General features: G+C 38.1%; 1 protein-coding gene across 7 annotated transcripts in view; it reads left to right on the top strand.

The window, feature by feature from the left end:
* arid4b (AT-rich interaction domain 4B) overlaps nt 1-14,776 on the top strand; it is a 171,713-nt gene that overhangs the window by 66,283 nt on the left and 90,654 nt on the right. For 5 of the 7 annotated variants that reach the window (XM_053679560.1, XM_053679559.1, XM_053679558.1 and 2 more), the window contains exons 9-11: nt 5,283-5,576; nt 6,049-6,128; nt 13,257-13,333. In XM_053679560.1, the coding sequence (XP_053535535.1) occupies nt 5,283-5,576; nt 6,049-6,128; nt 13,257-13,333 (451 nt within the window). The remainder of the gene's footprint in view (nt 1-5,282; nt 5,577-6,048; nt 6,129-13,256; nt 13,334-14,776) is intronic. The other 2 variants (XM_017463398.3, XM_017463397.3) reach the window with 1 other exon arrangement.

Raw genomic sequence — 14,776 nt, 5'->3', positions numbered from 1 at the left:
TCAGGGTGTTTTATATTTAGATGAAGACTGTCAGCAAGAAGGCCAATGCCAAAAAGACCATCGGCATGTTTGTCAAAAAAGGGACTTCATACAAATAAAAGCCATACCCATACCTAGTGGTATGCAGGGATCACTCCTGAACTTAATGAGTTTGATGGAGGGCTTTTTTTAAGAATGTGTGTGTCTTAATAATGATGCATTGTGATTATGTGATATCTGAAGCATTCAGTTTTGTTAAGCAACAGGATAGAATACAAACAAATGGTATCAAAATTGAGATACAGGCCAGTTCTATATTTTTCGTTATACATTAAAGACATTTGGGTTTGAGATCCAAACATGAATATGAGATGATAGATCAGAATTCCAGCTTTCGTGTCCTCATTTACATCTAGATATTGCCGATAGATGTTTAGTGCTGCCCAGGTGTGCCTTGTTAAATTGATTGTTTAGCTCTGAACATTTTAGCCTTCAGTTTCACCTGTGAAGACTGCATTTGTTGTTAAAAAGGATAAGCCACCATGAAAAAGCAAGCCATTTTTAATCTGAGAAAAGAGGGAAAATCTATTTCAGCTTTCATGTCCTCATATTTACATCTAGATGTTGCTGGTAGAAGTTTCGTGCTGCCCAGGTGTGCCCTGTTAAATTGATTGTTTAAACATTAAATAGCTCAGAACATTTTAGCCTTCAGTTTCACCTGTGAAGACTGCATTTGTTATTAAAAAGGATAAGCTACCATGAAAATCAGAGAACTGTATGGGAGAAAAGCAAGCCATTTTGAATCTGAGAAAAGAGGGGAAAATCTATCACTACCATTGCACAAGCATTGAGCATAGCCAATATAACAGTTTGGATTATTATAAGAAGTAAAGACTCTGGCAGCCGTATTCTGGACTAACTGGAGGTTGTTTATGCACCTCCAGGAACATCCAGACAGTAAGGCATAACAGTAATCCAGCCTAGAAGTGATGAAAGCATGAACTAATTTTTCTGCACATTATATTTCTTATCTTAGCAATATTTCTGAGATGAAAGAAGGCTATCCTAGTAATATTATCTACAAGAGCGTCAAATGAAAGACTGGAGTAATAATCACACCAAGGTCTTTTACTGCTACACATGATGAAACAGAAAGTCCGTCCAGAGTTACTATGTAATCAGTAAGTTTAGTTCTAGCTGCACATGGTCCTAGTAGAAGTACTTCTGTCTTGTCAGAATTTACTAAAAGGAAGTCAATACGCATCTAATGTCTAATGTCCTTTACACATTTCTCAACTTTATTAAGCTGGTATCTGTCATCTGGCTTTGCTGAAACATACAGCTGTGTATCATAACAATGGAAGCTATTCCATGTTTACGAATAATTTGATCCAGAGATAGCATATATAATGTAAAAGGCAGTGGGCCTAACACAGAACCTTGTGGAACACCAAACCTTACCTCAGTATGCACAGAGAAGTCTCCATTTACATCTACGAACTGATAGCGATCAGTCAAATAAGACCTGAGCCAGGATAGGGCTGTTCCTTAATGCCAACAACATTTTCTAGTCTATCAAGGAGAATAGTATGATCAATGGTATCAAAACTGCACTAAGGTCAACAACACAAGCAAGGAGACACAACCCTAATCAGAGGCTGGTAGTAGGGCATTTACCACTTTAACCAGTGCTGTCTCTTTCGTATGATGAGGCCTAAATCCTGATTGATACATTTCATGAATGTTATTCCTATGTAGGTACGAGCATAGCTGCTGTGCTACAACCTTCTCTAATATCTTGGAGATAAAGGGGAGATTTGATATTGGCCTATAGCTGGACAATTGAGAGGGATAAAGGTCAGGTTTTTTTTAATCAGGGGTTTGATAACTGCTAGTTTAAATGATTTAGGTACATAGCCAGTGTTAAGGGAAGAATTTATTATTTTTAGAAGGGGTTTGTTTACTTCTGGAATAATATGTTTGAAGGAACATGTAGGTAAGGGATCTAGTATACAAGTTGATTTTGATGAAGAAATTAGTGAAATTAGTTTGGTCTCTCTAAGGGGAATAAAACATTCTAATTGTTGATCTGATAGTTATAAGACTGTCTGGTTTTAAATTAATAATCTTAATTTTTTATCTAATATTTTCAATTTTGCTGAGACTATGTGCTATGCTGCAAGAAATGAGAGCAGCACCTTCCAGAGTGGGATGATACCATCCAGCCCTAACAGGCCTGCCTTGCCCTCAAAACTACTGCAATTATCTATAAAGCAAACATTGTTTTTGGAGAACCACCTGGACATCCAGCAGTTTAGCAACCATAACCTGCTGTAAGCTACATCGCCATGCCACATTGGGATGGGGCCAGAGCATATTACTGCATCGGATATCGCATTCCTTAATTTACACACCTCTACAAAGTAACTCTTAGTAACTTCTGACTGATGAATGCATATATCGTTAGCTCCTACATGAATAACTATCTTTGAAAACCTATGTTTTCCTAAGACCCTAAGATTACCTTCTATGTCCGGTGCCCTGGCTCTACCTAACTAAGCTGCTGGACCTCCTAAAGGCCTAGATAATGTCACGTTCCTTAAGATAGAGTCTCCTATAACCAGAGCTCTTTCAGGTTCCTCAGTGGGTGCTTCACCGAGGAGAGCAAACCTGTTGGACAAGTGAAGTGGAGAGAAGCGGTGCTCCTGTGGGTGAGCCTTAGCGTTAGCTTTGGCTTTGCGATTATGCCGCAGAGTTATCACCCACTTGCCCTGCTATGAGGGCTCTAATGCCAGAGATTGGGGATTGCTATCTCTGCCTGAGGCATCCAGACTTTCCCCTACAGATACTACACTGCTCTCACTCTCATTATCCTTCTCTAGGGTCTGGATACGCATTTCTAATGCTGTATTCTTCTCTGTCAAAGAGCTAACTAATACACTTAGGACAAATAAAGCTATTACTAACGACGAAGGAAGAATGACTAAACATCCTGCACTCAACATAGTGAACAAGCTGAATGTTTCCCAGTTCGGGTGTTTTATGTACCTTAGTCAAAGATAAGTTGATATTATTTAGACCAGTGGTTCCCAAACTTTTCCAGGGCAAGGCCCCCCAAATGGCATTAACATTTGACCGAGGCCCCCCTTTTGCAAGATGTCTTTAAACACATTAAAAATACACACTTCTGAATATATCCCCCTTTTTTTTTTTATTAATAATTACATATTTACATTACATTAGGAATTGATTCTGTGTGTGTGTGGTTGTCTGAGAGTGCGAAAGTGAAAACATACTGGAGGGAGGGATGGGCTTGGTGGCTCCAACACAGTTTGTCAAGCCTGGGCTTTATTTCTTCAGTGCCATACGCATGTCATTGTCCACATGTAGACGTGCTCTGTGTTTTGTTTTAAGTATTTTTAACGTGGAAAAACCAGACTCACACAAGTAAGTTGTTGCAAAAGGGAGAAGGTGTTTCAGAGCCCTCTCAGCCAGGGCAGGATGGTCTTTTCTCACATGCAGCCAGTAGTTAGAAAGGGAAACAGACTCAAATTTCATTTTTAAATCACATGAATTTGTCATGTCAATCAGTTCCTCCTGTGCCATTAAATCGAGACTTGCACCTACACCAGAAGCAAAGGGGTTCTTAACCCAGTTTAGATGTGTGTTTTCAAGATCAGGGAAATAGTCTGTAAAATATCCCTGTAGGTGGGACTGGATCAGTGGAGAGATGGTGCCCAACTCATAAGATGATAGGAGCTCTTGGTGAAGTAATGGAAACATTTCTGTAATTCCCTCTTGGAGCTTGTTTGACCATAGCATCTTCTTCGAAAAAGCACGCACTTTGTCTTGCACATGCAATATGTAGGTGTCACGCCTTTGCATGCTTTGATTCAGTACATTTAGATGGTGGAAAATATCTGACATGTATGCAAGTTTACGGGTCCAGGCTGCATTTGTAAAACGGTCTGCCAGCTGATGCTTTTCACATGAGAGGAACTCCGCAATCTCCCCCCTAAGTTCATATACACAGTTCAAAACCGCCCCCCATGATAACCAACGCATGTTGGAATGAAGCAGCAATCCATCAAAACAGGCGCCCATCTCGTTGCAAAGCAGAGTGAACAGTCTGTGTTTCATGGGACGGGCTTTGATGTAATTCACAACTTGTATAACGTCTTGTAATACCTGGTTAAGCTTGTCGTCAATCCTCTTCGTGACAAGAGCCTCACGGTGTAGCATACAGTGTGTGGCAACTGCATTCGGGGCTTTCAGTTTGATACGAACGGTCCCGAACACACCCCCACACAACGAGACCGGTCAAGTCCATTAGATTCTATGTACTCATCCAAAACTTGAAAAATATCTCTCCTAGTGGTTCTACCTTCAGTGGCTTTGCAAAATAGTATTTCTTCAACAAAACATTCCTGGGAAATGAACCTGATGTACACAAGCAGTTGAGCAGCATTAGATACATCCGTGCTCTCATCCAGCTGAAGAACTAAATATTCGCTGGTTCTCACCTGCTCCAAAAGTTGAGCGGACACATCTTCAGCCATTTCACCAATCCGTCGGCTTACGGAATTATCCGGAAGTGGTACTGCATCGATTTTCCGAGCAGCATCATCACCAAGCAGTTCTCTTACAATGTCTTTGGTAGCTGGTAAAATCAGATCTTCTCCAATTGTGTGTGGCTTCTTGGCACGAGCTATGTGGTATGTATAACGCCAAAAACGATGCCTTCAATGCCCTTTCGGGGACAGTAGCTTGCTGCAGGAATATGGTCGACTGTCTAGCCAAATTCTCTTCTTTTCGTTGAAAAAGTCTACTGTCTTTTCGGCCTCTGTTGGGTGCTTTTGTTCCAAATGACGCTGAAGTTTAGAAGGCTTTAAACATTCGTTAAAGAGAATGTCCAGGCAGAGAACGCATTTCGGGCACTCACTGCCATTCTTATGTGCTACAGTAAATACATACTTTATGTATGCAGCCTCACACTTGTGAGTTTTATTTGGCCATGATTTCACACCAAATTGTTGAGGCCCCCAAGCCACTGATTTAGACAGATCTGACGGGGATGGAGTCTACTTGCTACCTTTAGTCTGAAAAACAAAAAACAAAAGCGTTCTTCGAAAAAACTTAAATATGGCAGAAGGGAAAGTGAAACTACAAGAAATGAGAACGCAAAATTGACATGGAACAGGTTGGCCAAAAACAACAGTTTTGGGATTGATGATGTAACTCATGATGGTAGCAGTAGAATAAATTCAGAAGTGTACACAAACAATCTGTCTTCCAATTTACAGAGAAATGCATCCAGTCTTATTGGGAGGAACTTCATCTTGCAGCAAGACAATGACCCAAAAAGCACTGTCAACACAACAAAAGACTTCATCAAGGGGAAAAAGTGGAATGATTTAGACTGGCCAAGTCAATCAATAGACCTTAACCCAGTTGAGCATACATTCCACCCCCTGAAGAGAAGACTGAAGGGAGAAACCTCCCAAAACAAACAACAACTGAAAGAAGCTGCAGTACAAGCCTGTACAAGTTTGGTGATGTCAGTGGATCACCGGCTTGATGCAGTTATTGCGAGCAAGGTATATGCAACTAAATATTAAGTGTTATTTACTTTAATTTATTTTAAGACTATCTGTTCCTATACTTTTGTTCACCTAAAAATTTGGTGGTCTACCACCAACGGTGCCAAGTTGTTTAACACATCTATTTATAAATAACAGGAAATGAAAGCTGAAGTTCTGATCTGTTGTTGCATATTCTTGTCTCATCTTTTGATCTGAAACGCAAATGTCTTCAATGTATAGCAAAAGCAATAGAATTGGTCTTGCTGTTCAAGTACTTTCAGAGGGGACTGTATTCATTCATTTTACTGATTCAAGTAAAGGCTTTTATGTAAAGTTCAGAAACTGACCTTTTGAAATTTTGGATTATTTCTGAGATGCTCACAAAAGTGAAGATGGAAATATAGATTATTAAAATTTTAGCGAATTTTGAATTCTTCTTTTTTATTGCTTTCCTCATTGTTTCTTTCTGTTCTTTTTATCATTAAAGGTTATCTCTCCAGATTGTCATGAGGATGTCGTGATGAAAAAAGACAGCGTGTTTGTCCGCTCCTTCAAGGATGGGAAGTTGTGAGTAGCATTAAGTGTTTGTTTTTTTTTATATAGTATTTCATCACCTTTAGAAATTAAAGAAAGTTCAAACATAAATGCAGTCATGTGTTGGTGTCCTTTGGATGCTCTCTAGACAATGGAACTGTTGCTGCTTTCAAGTTTTTGTAGGTTTGTGCATATGAGTTTGAGGTGGTAATTATGATGTGTGTGTTCAAGTGGTTTTGGTTGGGGAAAAATGGACAGTGTGTTATAATGTTTCCAATAAGACTTAAAGGCAGCATGTGAGCAACGTTGGCATATCTTAATCAAATTGAAATTATTGGAACACAATTCATTTGGGAATGCTGAAAATGATAATAAGTTGTATCTTGCTCTGTTGGCATGTTTTATTAGCTCAAATATTTGGTTCTCGATGTTTGGTGGGTTTGCTGTGGTGAAAGGAGAAAAAAGACATTTTGATCTAAAGCTACAGTGTAGAGTTTGGTCAAAAAAAATAAAAACAAACAAAAACTTGATTATTGAGTCAGATGATGATGTTCCTGAGATGCTGGGAGTCACCTTGACAATCTTGGTAATAGAAATTCACAGTTAAGAGTATTGGGTTGGAATTGGCAGGAGCTTTATACGTATACGACGTACCCCAGCTCAGACACTTCAAATGTCATCACAGCTCAACTTTAAGCATGAAGGATGTCTGACATGTTGACATGTTGCCTGTTAGGAGAGAGAGAATGAGGTTGTGTTCACACTTGTGGTGGTGTTTTTTTTTCTGGAGTTGGTCTGTGTGAGCCCAAATTTTGGTCCAGTTCGTGAAGTGGGAACGCTGTTTTTGAGCCCTGGAGAAGTTCAAAGAACCAATATATGGTTCTCTTGAAAATGGTTGTCGGAGGTTTGCTTACACCGAAGCATAATGCAATCTACCTTCGGGTGTGATCGCTATCCACGTCTGACAGTGAATAACGTAAATGGCTCAACTCATTATGTAACTTCAACTTTCTTGTTGGTGGGGAAAGGGTATTATGGTTATTCGTATATAAAACCAGACTTTATAGGACTGGAGCACCATGAGTACCGTGAGGACTGGATCCTGACTTGTGCTGACCTGCATGGCTCAAATTACTCTCAATTGTTTACAGTCAGGCTTATAAATATTTGGAAATTGACCAATTTATTGTTATTTTAGCTGTCTACCACAGTATGTTGCAGGTGAAATTAAATAATGCATGTGCCCTCTGAGTTCTGACTTTCAGCTTCAATTTGAGGGTGAATTACATCCAGATTGGTGAATGGTGTAGGAATTAGAGCACTTTTTACATACCAAAAGTTAAGTAGGTAACACTAGTCCTACCATGCTTCACAGATTAGGTGATATGCTTCGGATCATGAGTAGTTCCTTCCCTTCTCTATACTCTTCTCTACCCATCATTCTAGTACAAGTTGATCTTTGTTTCATCTGTCCATAGAATGTTTTTCCAGAACTGTATGGGTTGTTTTTTTTGTTTTGTTTTGTTTGTTTTTTAAGATGTATTTCGGCAAAGTTTAGTCTTAGCAGTTACCAGCTTACCAGTGGGTTACATCCTGTGGTAAGCCATCTGGTGATGCCTTCTCTTGATTGTTGACTTGTTTATACAGGTACACCTACCTCCCAGAAGGTGTTTTGATCTGGGCAAATCTTGTAAAGGGGATTTTCATCACCAGGGCAAAATGTTAGGGCTCTAAAATAGTAATCCCAAGAGGCTGAATGTTGCTTTTCCAGGCTTGACTAGATCACTTTATTCATCCCAGAGGGAAATTCAACTATTACCGCTGCATAAAGAGTTAGAAGTATAATAAAAGTGATTTAATATTATACAAATGAAACTAATAAATAAGAAAATGTGTGTGTGTCTATAATATATGTGTGTGTGTGTATATATATATATATATATATATATATATATATATATATATATATATATGTGTGTGTGTGTGTGTATATATACATACACACACACACACACACACACATATGTGTATATGTGTGTGTATATATATATATATATATATATATATATATATATATATATATATATATATATATATATCCAGGGCAACAAAAGGCTTGAAAAGTAAGTGTTACAAAAAAGAAACAGCTGGAAGAACATCTTGCAAATAATTAGGTTAATTGGCAACAGGTCAGTAACATGACTGGCTACAAAAAGTGTATCTTAGAGAGGCAGAGTCTCTCAGAAGTAAAGATGGGATGGAATCTGGATGGAAGCATATGTTGCTCTAAAACCTATACAGTGGGGGAAATAAGTATTGAACGTGTCAACATTTTTTTCAGTAAATATATTTCCAATGAGATTACTCACATGAAAGTTTGACCAGACATCATTATTAACTCAAGAAACATTTAAGTCCATAAATAAAGTTGTGTGTAATAAAGTGGAATGACACAGGAAAAAGTATTGAACACGCTAAGAAAAAGCAGGCTTGCTGGAAATTTTGACCATGTTATTTGAGGGTTTTCTTGCACGTACTGCCTATTTCAAATCCCCACACAACGTTTCATTGGGATTCAAATCTGGGCTTTGACTTGGCCATTCCATAACCCTCCATATCTTCTTTTTGAACCATTCCTTGGTGGATTTTCTTAGGATCATTATCCTGTTGAAAGGTCCACTTTCATCTCAACTTCAATTTTCGGACAGATGGCCTCACATTATCTTCAGGCACTCTTCATGATGCAGAATTCATTGTTGAATCAATTAATTTAAGCTGTCCAGTCCCTAAGACAGCGAAGCAATCCCAAACCATAACATTTCCACCACCGTGCTTCACAGTTGGTATGACGTGCTTCTCCTGAAAAGCTGTCTTTGGTCTGCGCCAAACATGTCTTCTGTTACTGTGGCCAAACAACTCTATCTGTGATTCATCTGTCCAGATCACATTATTCCAAAAGGCCTGGCCTTTGCCTATATGTACATTGGCAAAATGTGGTCTTGCAAAGGATTTTTCCTGGCACGCCTCCCATGCATGTCAAATCTATTTCTGGTTGTAGAAGCATGCACTTTGACACCAACAGTTGCAAGACTTACTAGCAGATCTTGTGAGAATTGGAGACTTCTTTTTGCATCAGACGGTCTGCTCTTGGGCTGAATTTGCTGGGATGGCCAGTCCTGGACAAATTGGCAGTTTTTTCAAATCTGTGCCATTTGTAGATTACAGTGGAATGATGTATTTCAAATAATTTGGAGATCTTTTTAAATCCCTTGCCAGACTCATAGTCATCCACAACCTTTTTTTCTGAAGGCCTTACAGAACTCTTTAGATCTTGGCATGATGACACCACACACCTCAATAGCAAAGGGAACACCAGACACTTGATGTGTGAGGTTCAAATAAGACAGGTTCCTCCTGCATTCCCTAAGTATGTTCTAATCACAGGCACCCAATCTTGAACACCTGATTCTAATTTTATGGATTTGAAGGTGTGATAAGTGTAGAGGCATACTTACTTTTTCAGTGTGAATGATTTTTTTTTTCATTTAAAATGTGACAATTACTACAAAATGTCCATTTTACATGCTCAAAGAGGATCAAATGTTTGCTTGTCCAAATATGTCAAAAACAAATATAAGCCAACAATTTCCATGGGGTGTACTTATTTTTTCACATGATTGTATACAGTGCCCTCCACAATTATTGGCACCCTTGGTAAATTTGAACAAAGAAGGCGGTGAAAGTTGTTCTTTATTGTTTCAACTTTTGATCCTTTGTTCAAAAAATTCACAAACATACTCTGCTCTCATTGATATAAAACAATTGCAGACAAAACACAGGTGTATAAAAAAAATCTGTTAAATATAGGTGTGCAACAATTATTGGCACCCCTATAAATTCATACAAGAAAAATATATTTGAAGTATATTCCCACTGATATTTTACATTTTTTGAGGTAACACAGACCAAATTCCCTTAGTCATTCATAACAATGGGTAAGACTAAGCAATATCGCTGACATGTGCAGTAAAAGGTTGTTGAGCTTCACAAAATGGGAAGTGGCTATAAGAAAATAGTGCAAGCATTGAAAATGCCCATTTCCACCATTAGGGCAATAATTAAGACTTTCCAGTCTACTGGAAATGTTATGAATCAACCTGGAATTCGACGCATGTCTATATTGGCTGAATGCACTATGAAGAGGATGGTTTGAGTAGCCAAAAATCTTCAAGGATCATAGCTGGAGAATTGCAGACGTTAGTTGCGTCTTGGGGTCAGAAAATCTCCAAAACTACAATCCGAATTCACCTACATCAGCACAAGTTGTTTGGAAGGGTTTCAAGAAAAAAAGCCTCTACTCTCATCCAAAAATAAACTCAAGCATCTTCAGTTTGCCAGACACCACTGGAACTTGAAATGTGCTTGATTTCTATGGTCAGATGATACCAGGTGGTTTTGGCGCACACAGAGAGATAGCTATATGGAAAAGTACTGAAAAGGGTGCCAATAATTGTTGCACACCTATATTTAACAAAGATATTTTTGGGGATAAACCTGTGTTTTGCAGTTGTTTGATATCCATGAGAGCAAAGTATTTTTGTGAATTTTAAAATAAACCAATTACATAAAAGAATTTTAAAAAACAGTAAAAATCCAAACACCAGGCCTTTGCCAAAATGGAAACATTGCAGATATACTTTTCTTCTGTGAAAGTGTAGATATTGTTTAAATAGTGCAACTGTGCTGGAACACATCACACAATAATAATTCAAATCAATTACAAGTTTGAAATGTAAATACAGATTCTGTATTTATTCATACTCTCATGGTGCAGTGAGTGGCAAAAATAGTGCAAACAGCAAAAGTAACAATCCCAACCATGTCTTCAGTTAGGTTACAAAATTACAAAAGTAAAATACGTATGTGGGTAGTGTAAGTTATCACACACTCTTGTCTCATGGAGCAAATTGTAAAAGTAGTGCAAACAGTGCATCAAAAAGTAACAATCGTCAGTTACATCTTCAGTTAGGTTACAAAATAGTGATACAATAGTGATATCATACACATGATAAATTAAAAACAAATTAACAATTTAAATTTAAATAACAATTTAAATAAAATTTCAGTTAAAATGTAAACATTGATATGCTCTTAAATTTAAACAAAATGTGGAAATGATGCTGACATGAAATGTTGGGTAGTGCAGGTTATAACACATACTAGTGAAGCATGTGATTCAGGAAGAAGTAGCTTTCAAAAAGAGTACAGTGCTCATACCTTAAGATTTTTGGTCAAGAAGACTAACATATTCACTGTAGCTGGTTTCAGAAGAGACCTTTGGCATGTTACTACATTTCCACCAGCATTGAATACCCTCCCTGAGGGTATACTTGTGGTGGGGATGCACAAGTACTTTTTTGCTAAACGACTGATGTTAGGGAAATTCACCTCGTGTACCTTCCAAAATGTGAGGGGATTGCTCTCACCATCTGCAAGTGGACAATGCAAGTAGTTGCTTAATTCAGCCTCGATTTTCTCTGTGTCAGAAAGACTGGTCAGATCAGCAGCAGACTCTTCCTCTGCTTCTTTGATGCTTCTTTTGTAGATTCAGCTGATGTTTCAGTGGTAGCAGAGCCAGTGTCACTGGGCGTGACAGAAAGGGATACCACCTCTCTGACAATTCTGGCTTTAATGACCAGGATCGCTTCTTGACTCATATACTGAATGCGGAAGTGTGGATAAAGAATTGTTGCCATGTTAATCAGTTCCTGAACCTGTGGGTCACTGTATTTGGTGTTCATGTAGTCCAGTATTGAACTTTTAATTATCTTGGTGAGATCTGTGTCTTCATCTTTCCCCTGCAGCAGCTCACTGTTGAATAGGTGAAAAGTAGGTTTCAATCATGACACTGTGACAGAGTTTTCAGAAGAGAGGGAGTCTGTGAAATCAAGAAAAGGCCCAAGTGCCTTACTGACTGAGTCCAGGATATCAATATCCTGCCATGTAAACACCAGATGCCTGGTTGACCTGTCAACAGCCAGTACTTGTGTGATGGCCTTCTCTTGCTCAAGCAGCCACTGAATCATCTTCTGCCTTGATCCCCATCGTTTTGGTGATTCAGTCACGAGTTTGTGCAGAGGAAGACCAAGATCTGCTTGAGCATCTTGGAGTGCTTGCTGCTTTTTCCAGCTGTGTGAGAATGCACTGATGTCCTTCTTACAAACTCCCACAGCTCTGTCAATCTTGGTATCCCTCATGCTTCTCTCTGCAAAACAGCAACCAAAAATATGAGAGTTCAGTACTACTTGTATTGTTCTCCACTTGATATATCTCTTGATATACTTCCTCATTTGTAAGTCGCTTTGGATAAAAGCATCTGCTAAATCAATAAATGTAATGTAAATAAATGTAATGTATGTAAGAGACCACTATTCGGACAAAACACATAATGAAGGCTGCTGGGTTTTGTTGCAAAAAAAAGAAGAAAGTGCGAAAGTCAAAGTCTCCAGAAGAAATGTGGCAGGTTCTGCAAGATGCTCAATAAAATTTACCAGCTCATTTCCTTATAAAACTGCACCAACTGTACCTGAGACTACTAAATTATTTTTTGAAGGTATCTCTGCTGTTCAGCATTTCTTTGCATGTGCCTAAGACTGTTGCACAGTACTGTATGTATATGCACACACATTCATAATCTCATGAATCTTGGAATGCGTGACATGGCATGGTAGTAATTCTCACCTGGAGTTGAGTGTCATCCACATAGCAGTGTTACTGTATGAAAACCCATTTGAGGACCTTTACCTCACCAAGAGATCAGGTACAGAAGAGGATGTACCTCTTCTGTTAAATAAATGCCTGGAAACCCCTGGCCTAAGGTTTACATGAGGACACATGATTATACACTTTTGCTTTAGTAAATCTGTTCATTATTAAAATCATCAATAATTGTTACTGTTTACGTTCAAGTATCAGTGATTGTGTAATAGTAGCACAGTGTTTGTGGCTTTACAGAGATAGCAACTTTCAGAGCTGTCACTCTGAGGAGCTAGCAGGACCAGAAAAATTTCAGAATGGAGCTCTATTTGTAGAGCTATCTATCTGTAGGAGATAAAAAATAATTTTGTTATTGTGTTAAAATATAGTGTTTTTGTTTTTCAGTCACATGGTTCTGCGAAAAGACATTAAGGAACTTGATGGTGAAATGGATCCAAAAGCAGAAGCCAGCCTCAAGCCAGGTGAGCATCTACATTGGTCACATAGTTACCCTTTCCACTGACACAGTGCTAGTGTGTGAATTCAGGGAACCAGTGGATGTTTTTCACAGTTGGATTCTAATTTCCACTGTTGTGAGAGGAGAACTGGGGGTTTTCTGAGGCATGGAACAACACCTGTTGCTTTTTGCTGTTTATTTCAAATAATGAGCTGCTCATGCTAATAATGCAACAATTTATATTAGTGATGTAGGTCCTATCAATGTGTGCACATATCACGGTGTATAGCTACTTATTTCAGAGCATGATAAATATGTCCAAAATGGCACCAGCACTGACTCACTGAAAAAGGGCTATGTACTGCCTCTGTGAGCTGGCATTGTTTTCAAAGGTTTGACAAAAAATGACATTTGGAAGATAAATGTGTGGTGGGCTGAGAAAACCCATTGCATGGTGAATTTTTATTTATTTATATATATATATATATATATATATATATATATATATATATTACATTTTCTACTATGTAGAGACTAGAAACTTTAGTTACCTTCCTTAAACTATGAACCACATCAACCACATTATTTAACTAAAATATTCATACAGTCATGGGAAAAGGAAAGTACACCCTCTTTCAATTCTTTTTTTAAACTTTTTGTTTGTTTGTTTTTATTGATCAGGGCCTAAATAACAATTTTGTGGTCCTCACCAACTTCTGTAAACAAACTACTAACCTCCAGTGAAGACAAAAACAAAACATATTTCAAGATGTAGTAAATTATTCGCCCCAAAAGGTAAACCAACATTCAGAAACCAGGTGGGGAAATATAAATACAAATATAATTCAGTAACATATAGAACCATTTTTAGCAATAATAACATGAAGTCTGTTTATCAGTCTCTCACATCAAGACATTTTGTCCCACTCTTCTTTACAACATTGCTTCAGTTCATTGATATTTATGCACAGCTCTCTTAAGATCCCACCAAAGCATCTCAGTGGGTTGAGTTCTGTGTAATTATATTTTTCCTAGGACTTTATATTCATGTATCAGCTACTATGAATTTAGATTCACTAGGGCCTAATTATCTCATTCTCATGGCTTGTAGATTTACATCTCCAGGGGAACAACTACAGCCCTTCCCTTTTGTCTTGACATATCAGGTCATGTGTTCATAATTTTGTAAGGCCTTCTTTTTGAAACTGATGAAATGAGTAGTATCATACAGTAGTTCCTTTCAGACAGGAAAGACTGAATTTCTCCAAACCAAACTGCTATAAATATTTAATGGTGCTAACCAATATTTAAAGAAATTATAGATCTAGGTTGCAATCTGTTAGTCAGGTCATTCGTAATGTGTTCAATGCTGAAATATTTCTTTATTTTGTTCATTATGGTATTGCTGATATGGACAGTTTCTGAAATAGTGTGACTTAACTTGGTGGTGTTCACTGATCCTGTAATC

The sequence above is a fragment of the Ictalurus punctatus genome, chromosome 3, assembly GCF_001660625.3.
Source record: "Ictalurus punctatus breed USDA103 chromosome 3, Coco_2.0, whole genome shotgun sequence".
Lineage (NCBI taxonomy): Eukaryota > Metazoa > Chordata > Actinopteri > Siluriformes > Ictaluridae > Ictalurus > Ictalurus punctatus.
Note: the sequence above shows the minus strand (reverse complement) of the source record. Positions and strands in the feature narration are given on the sequence as shown.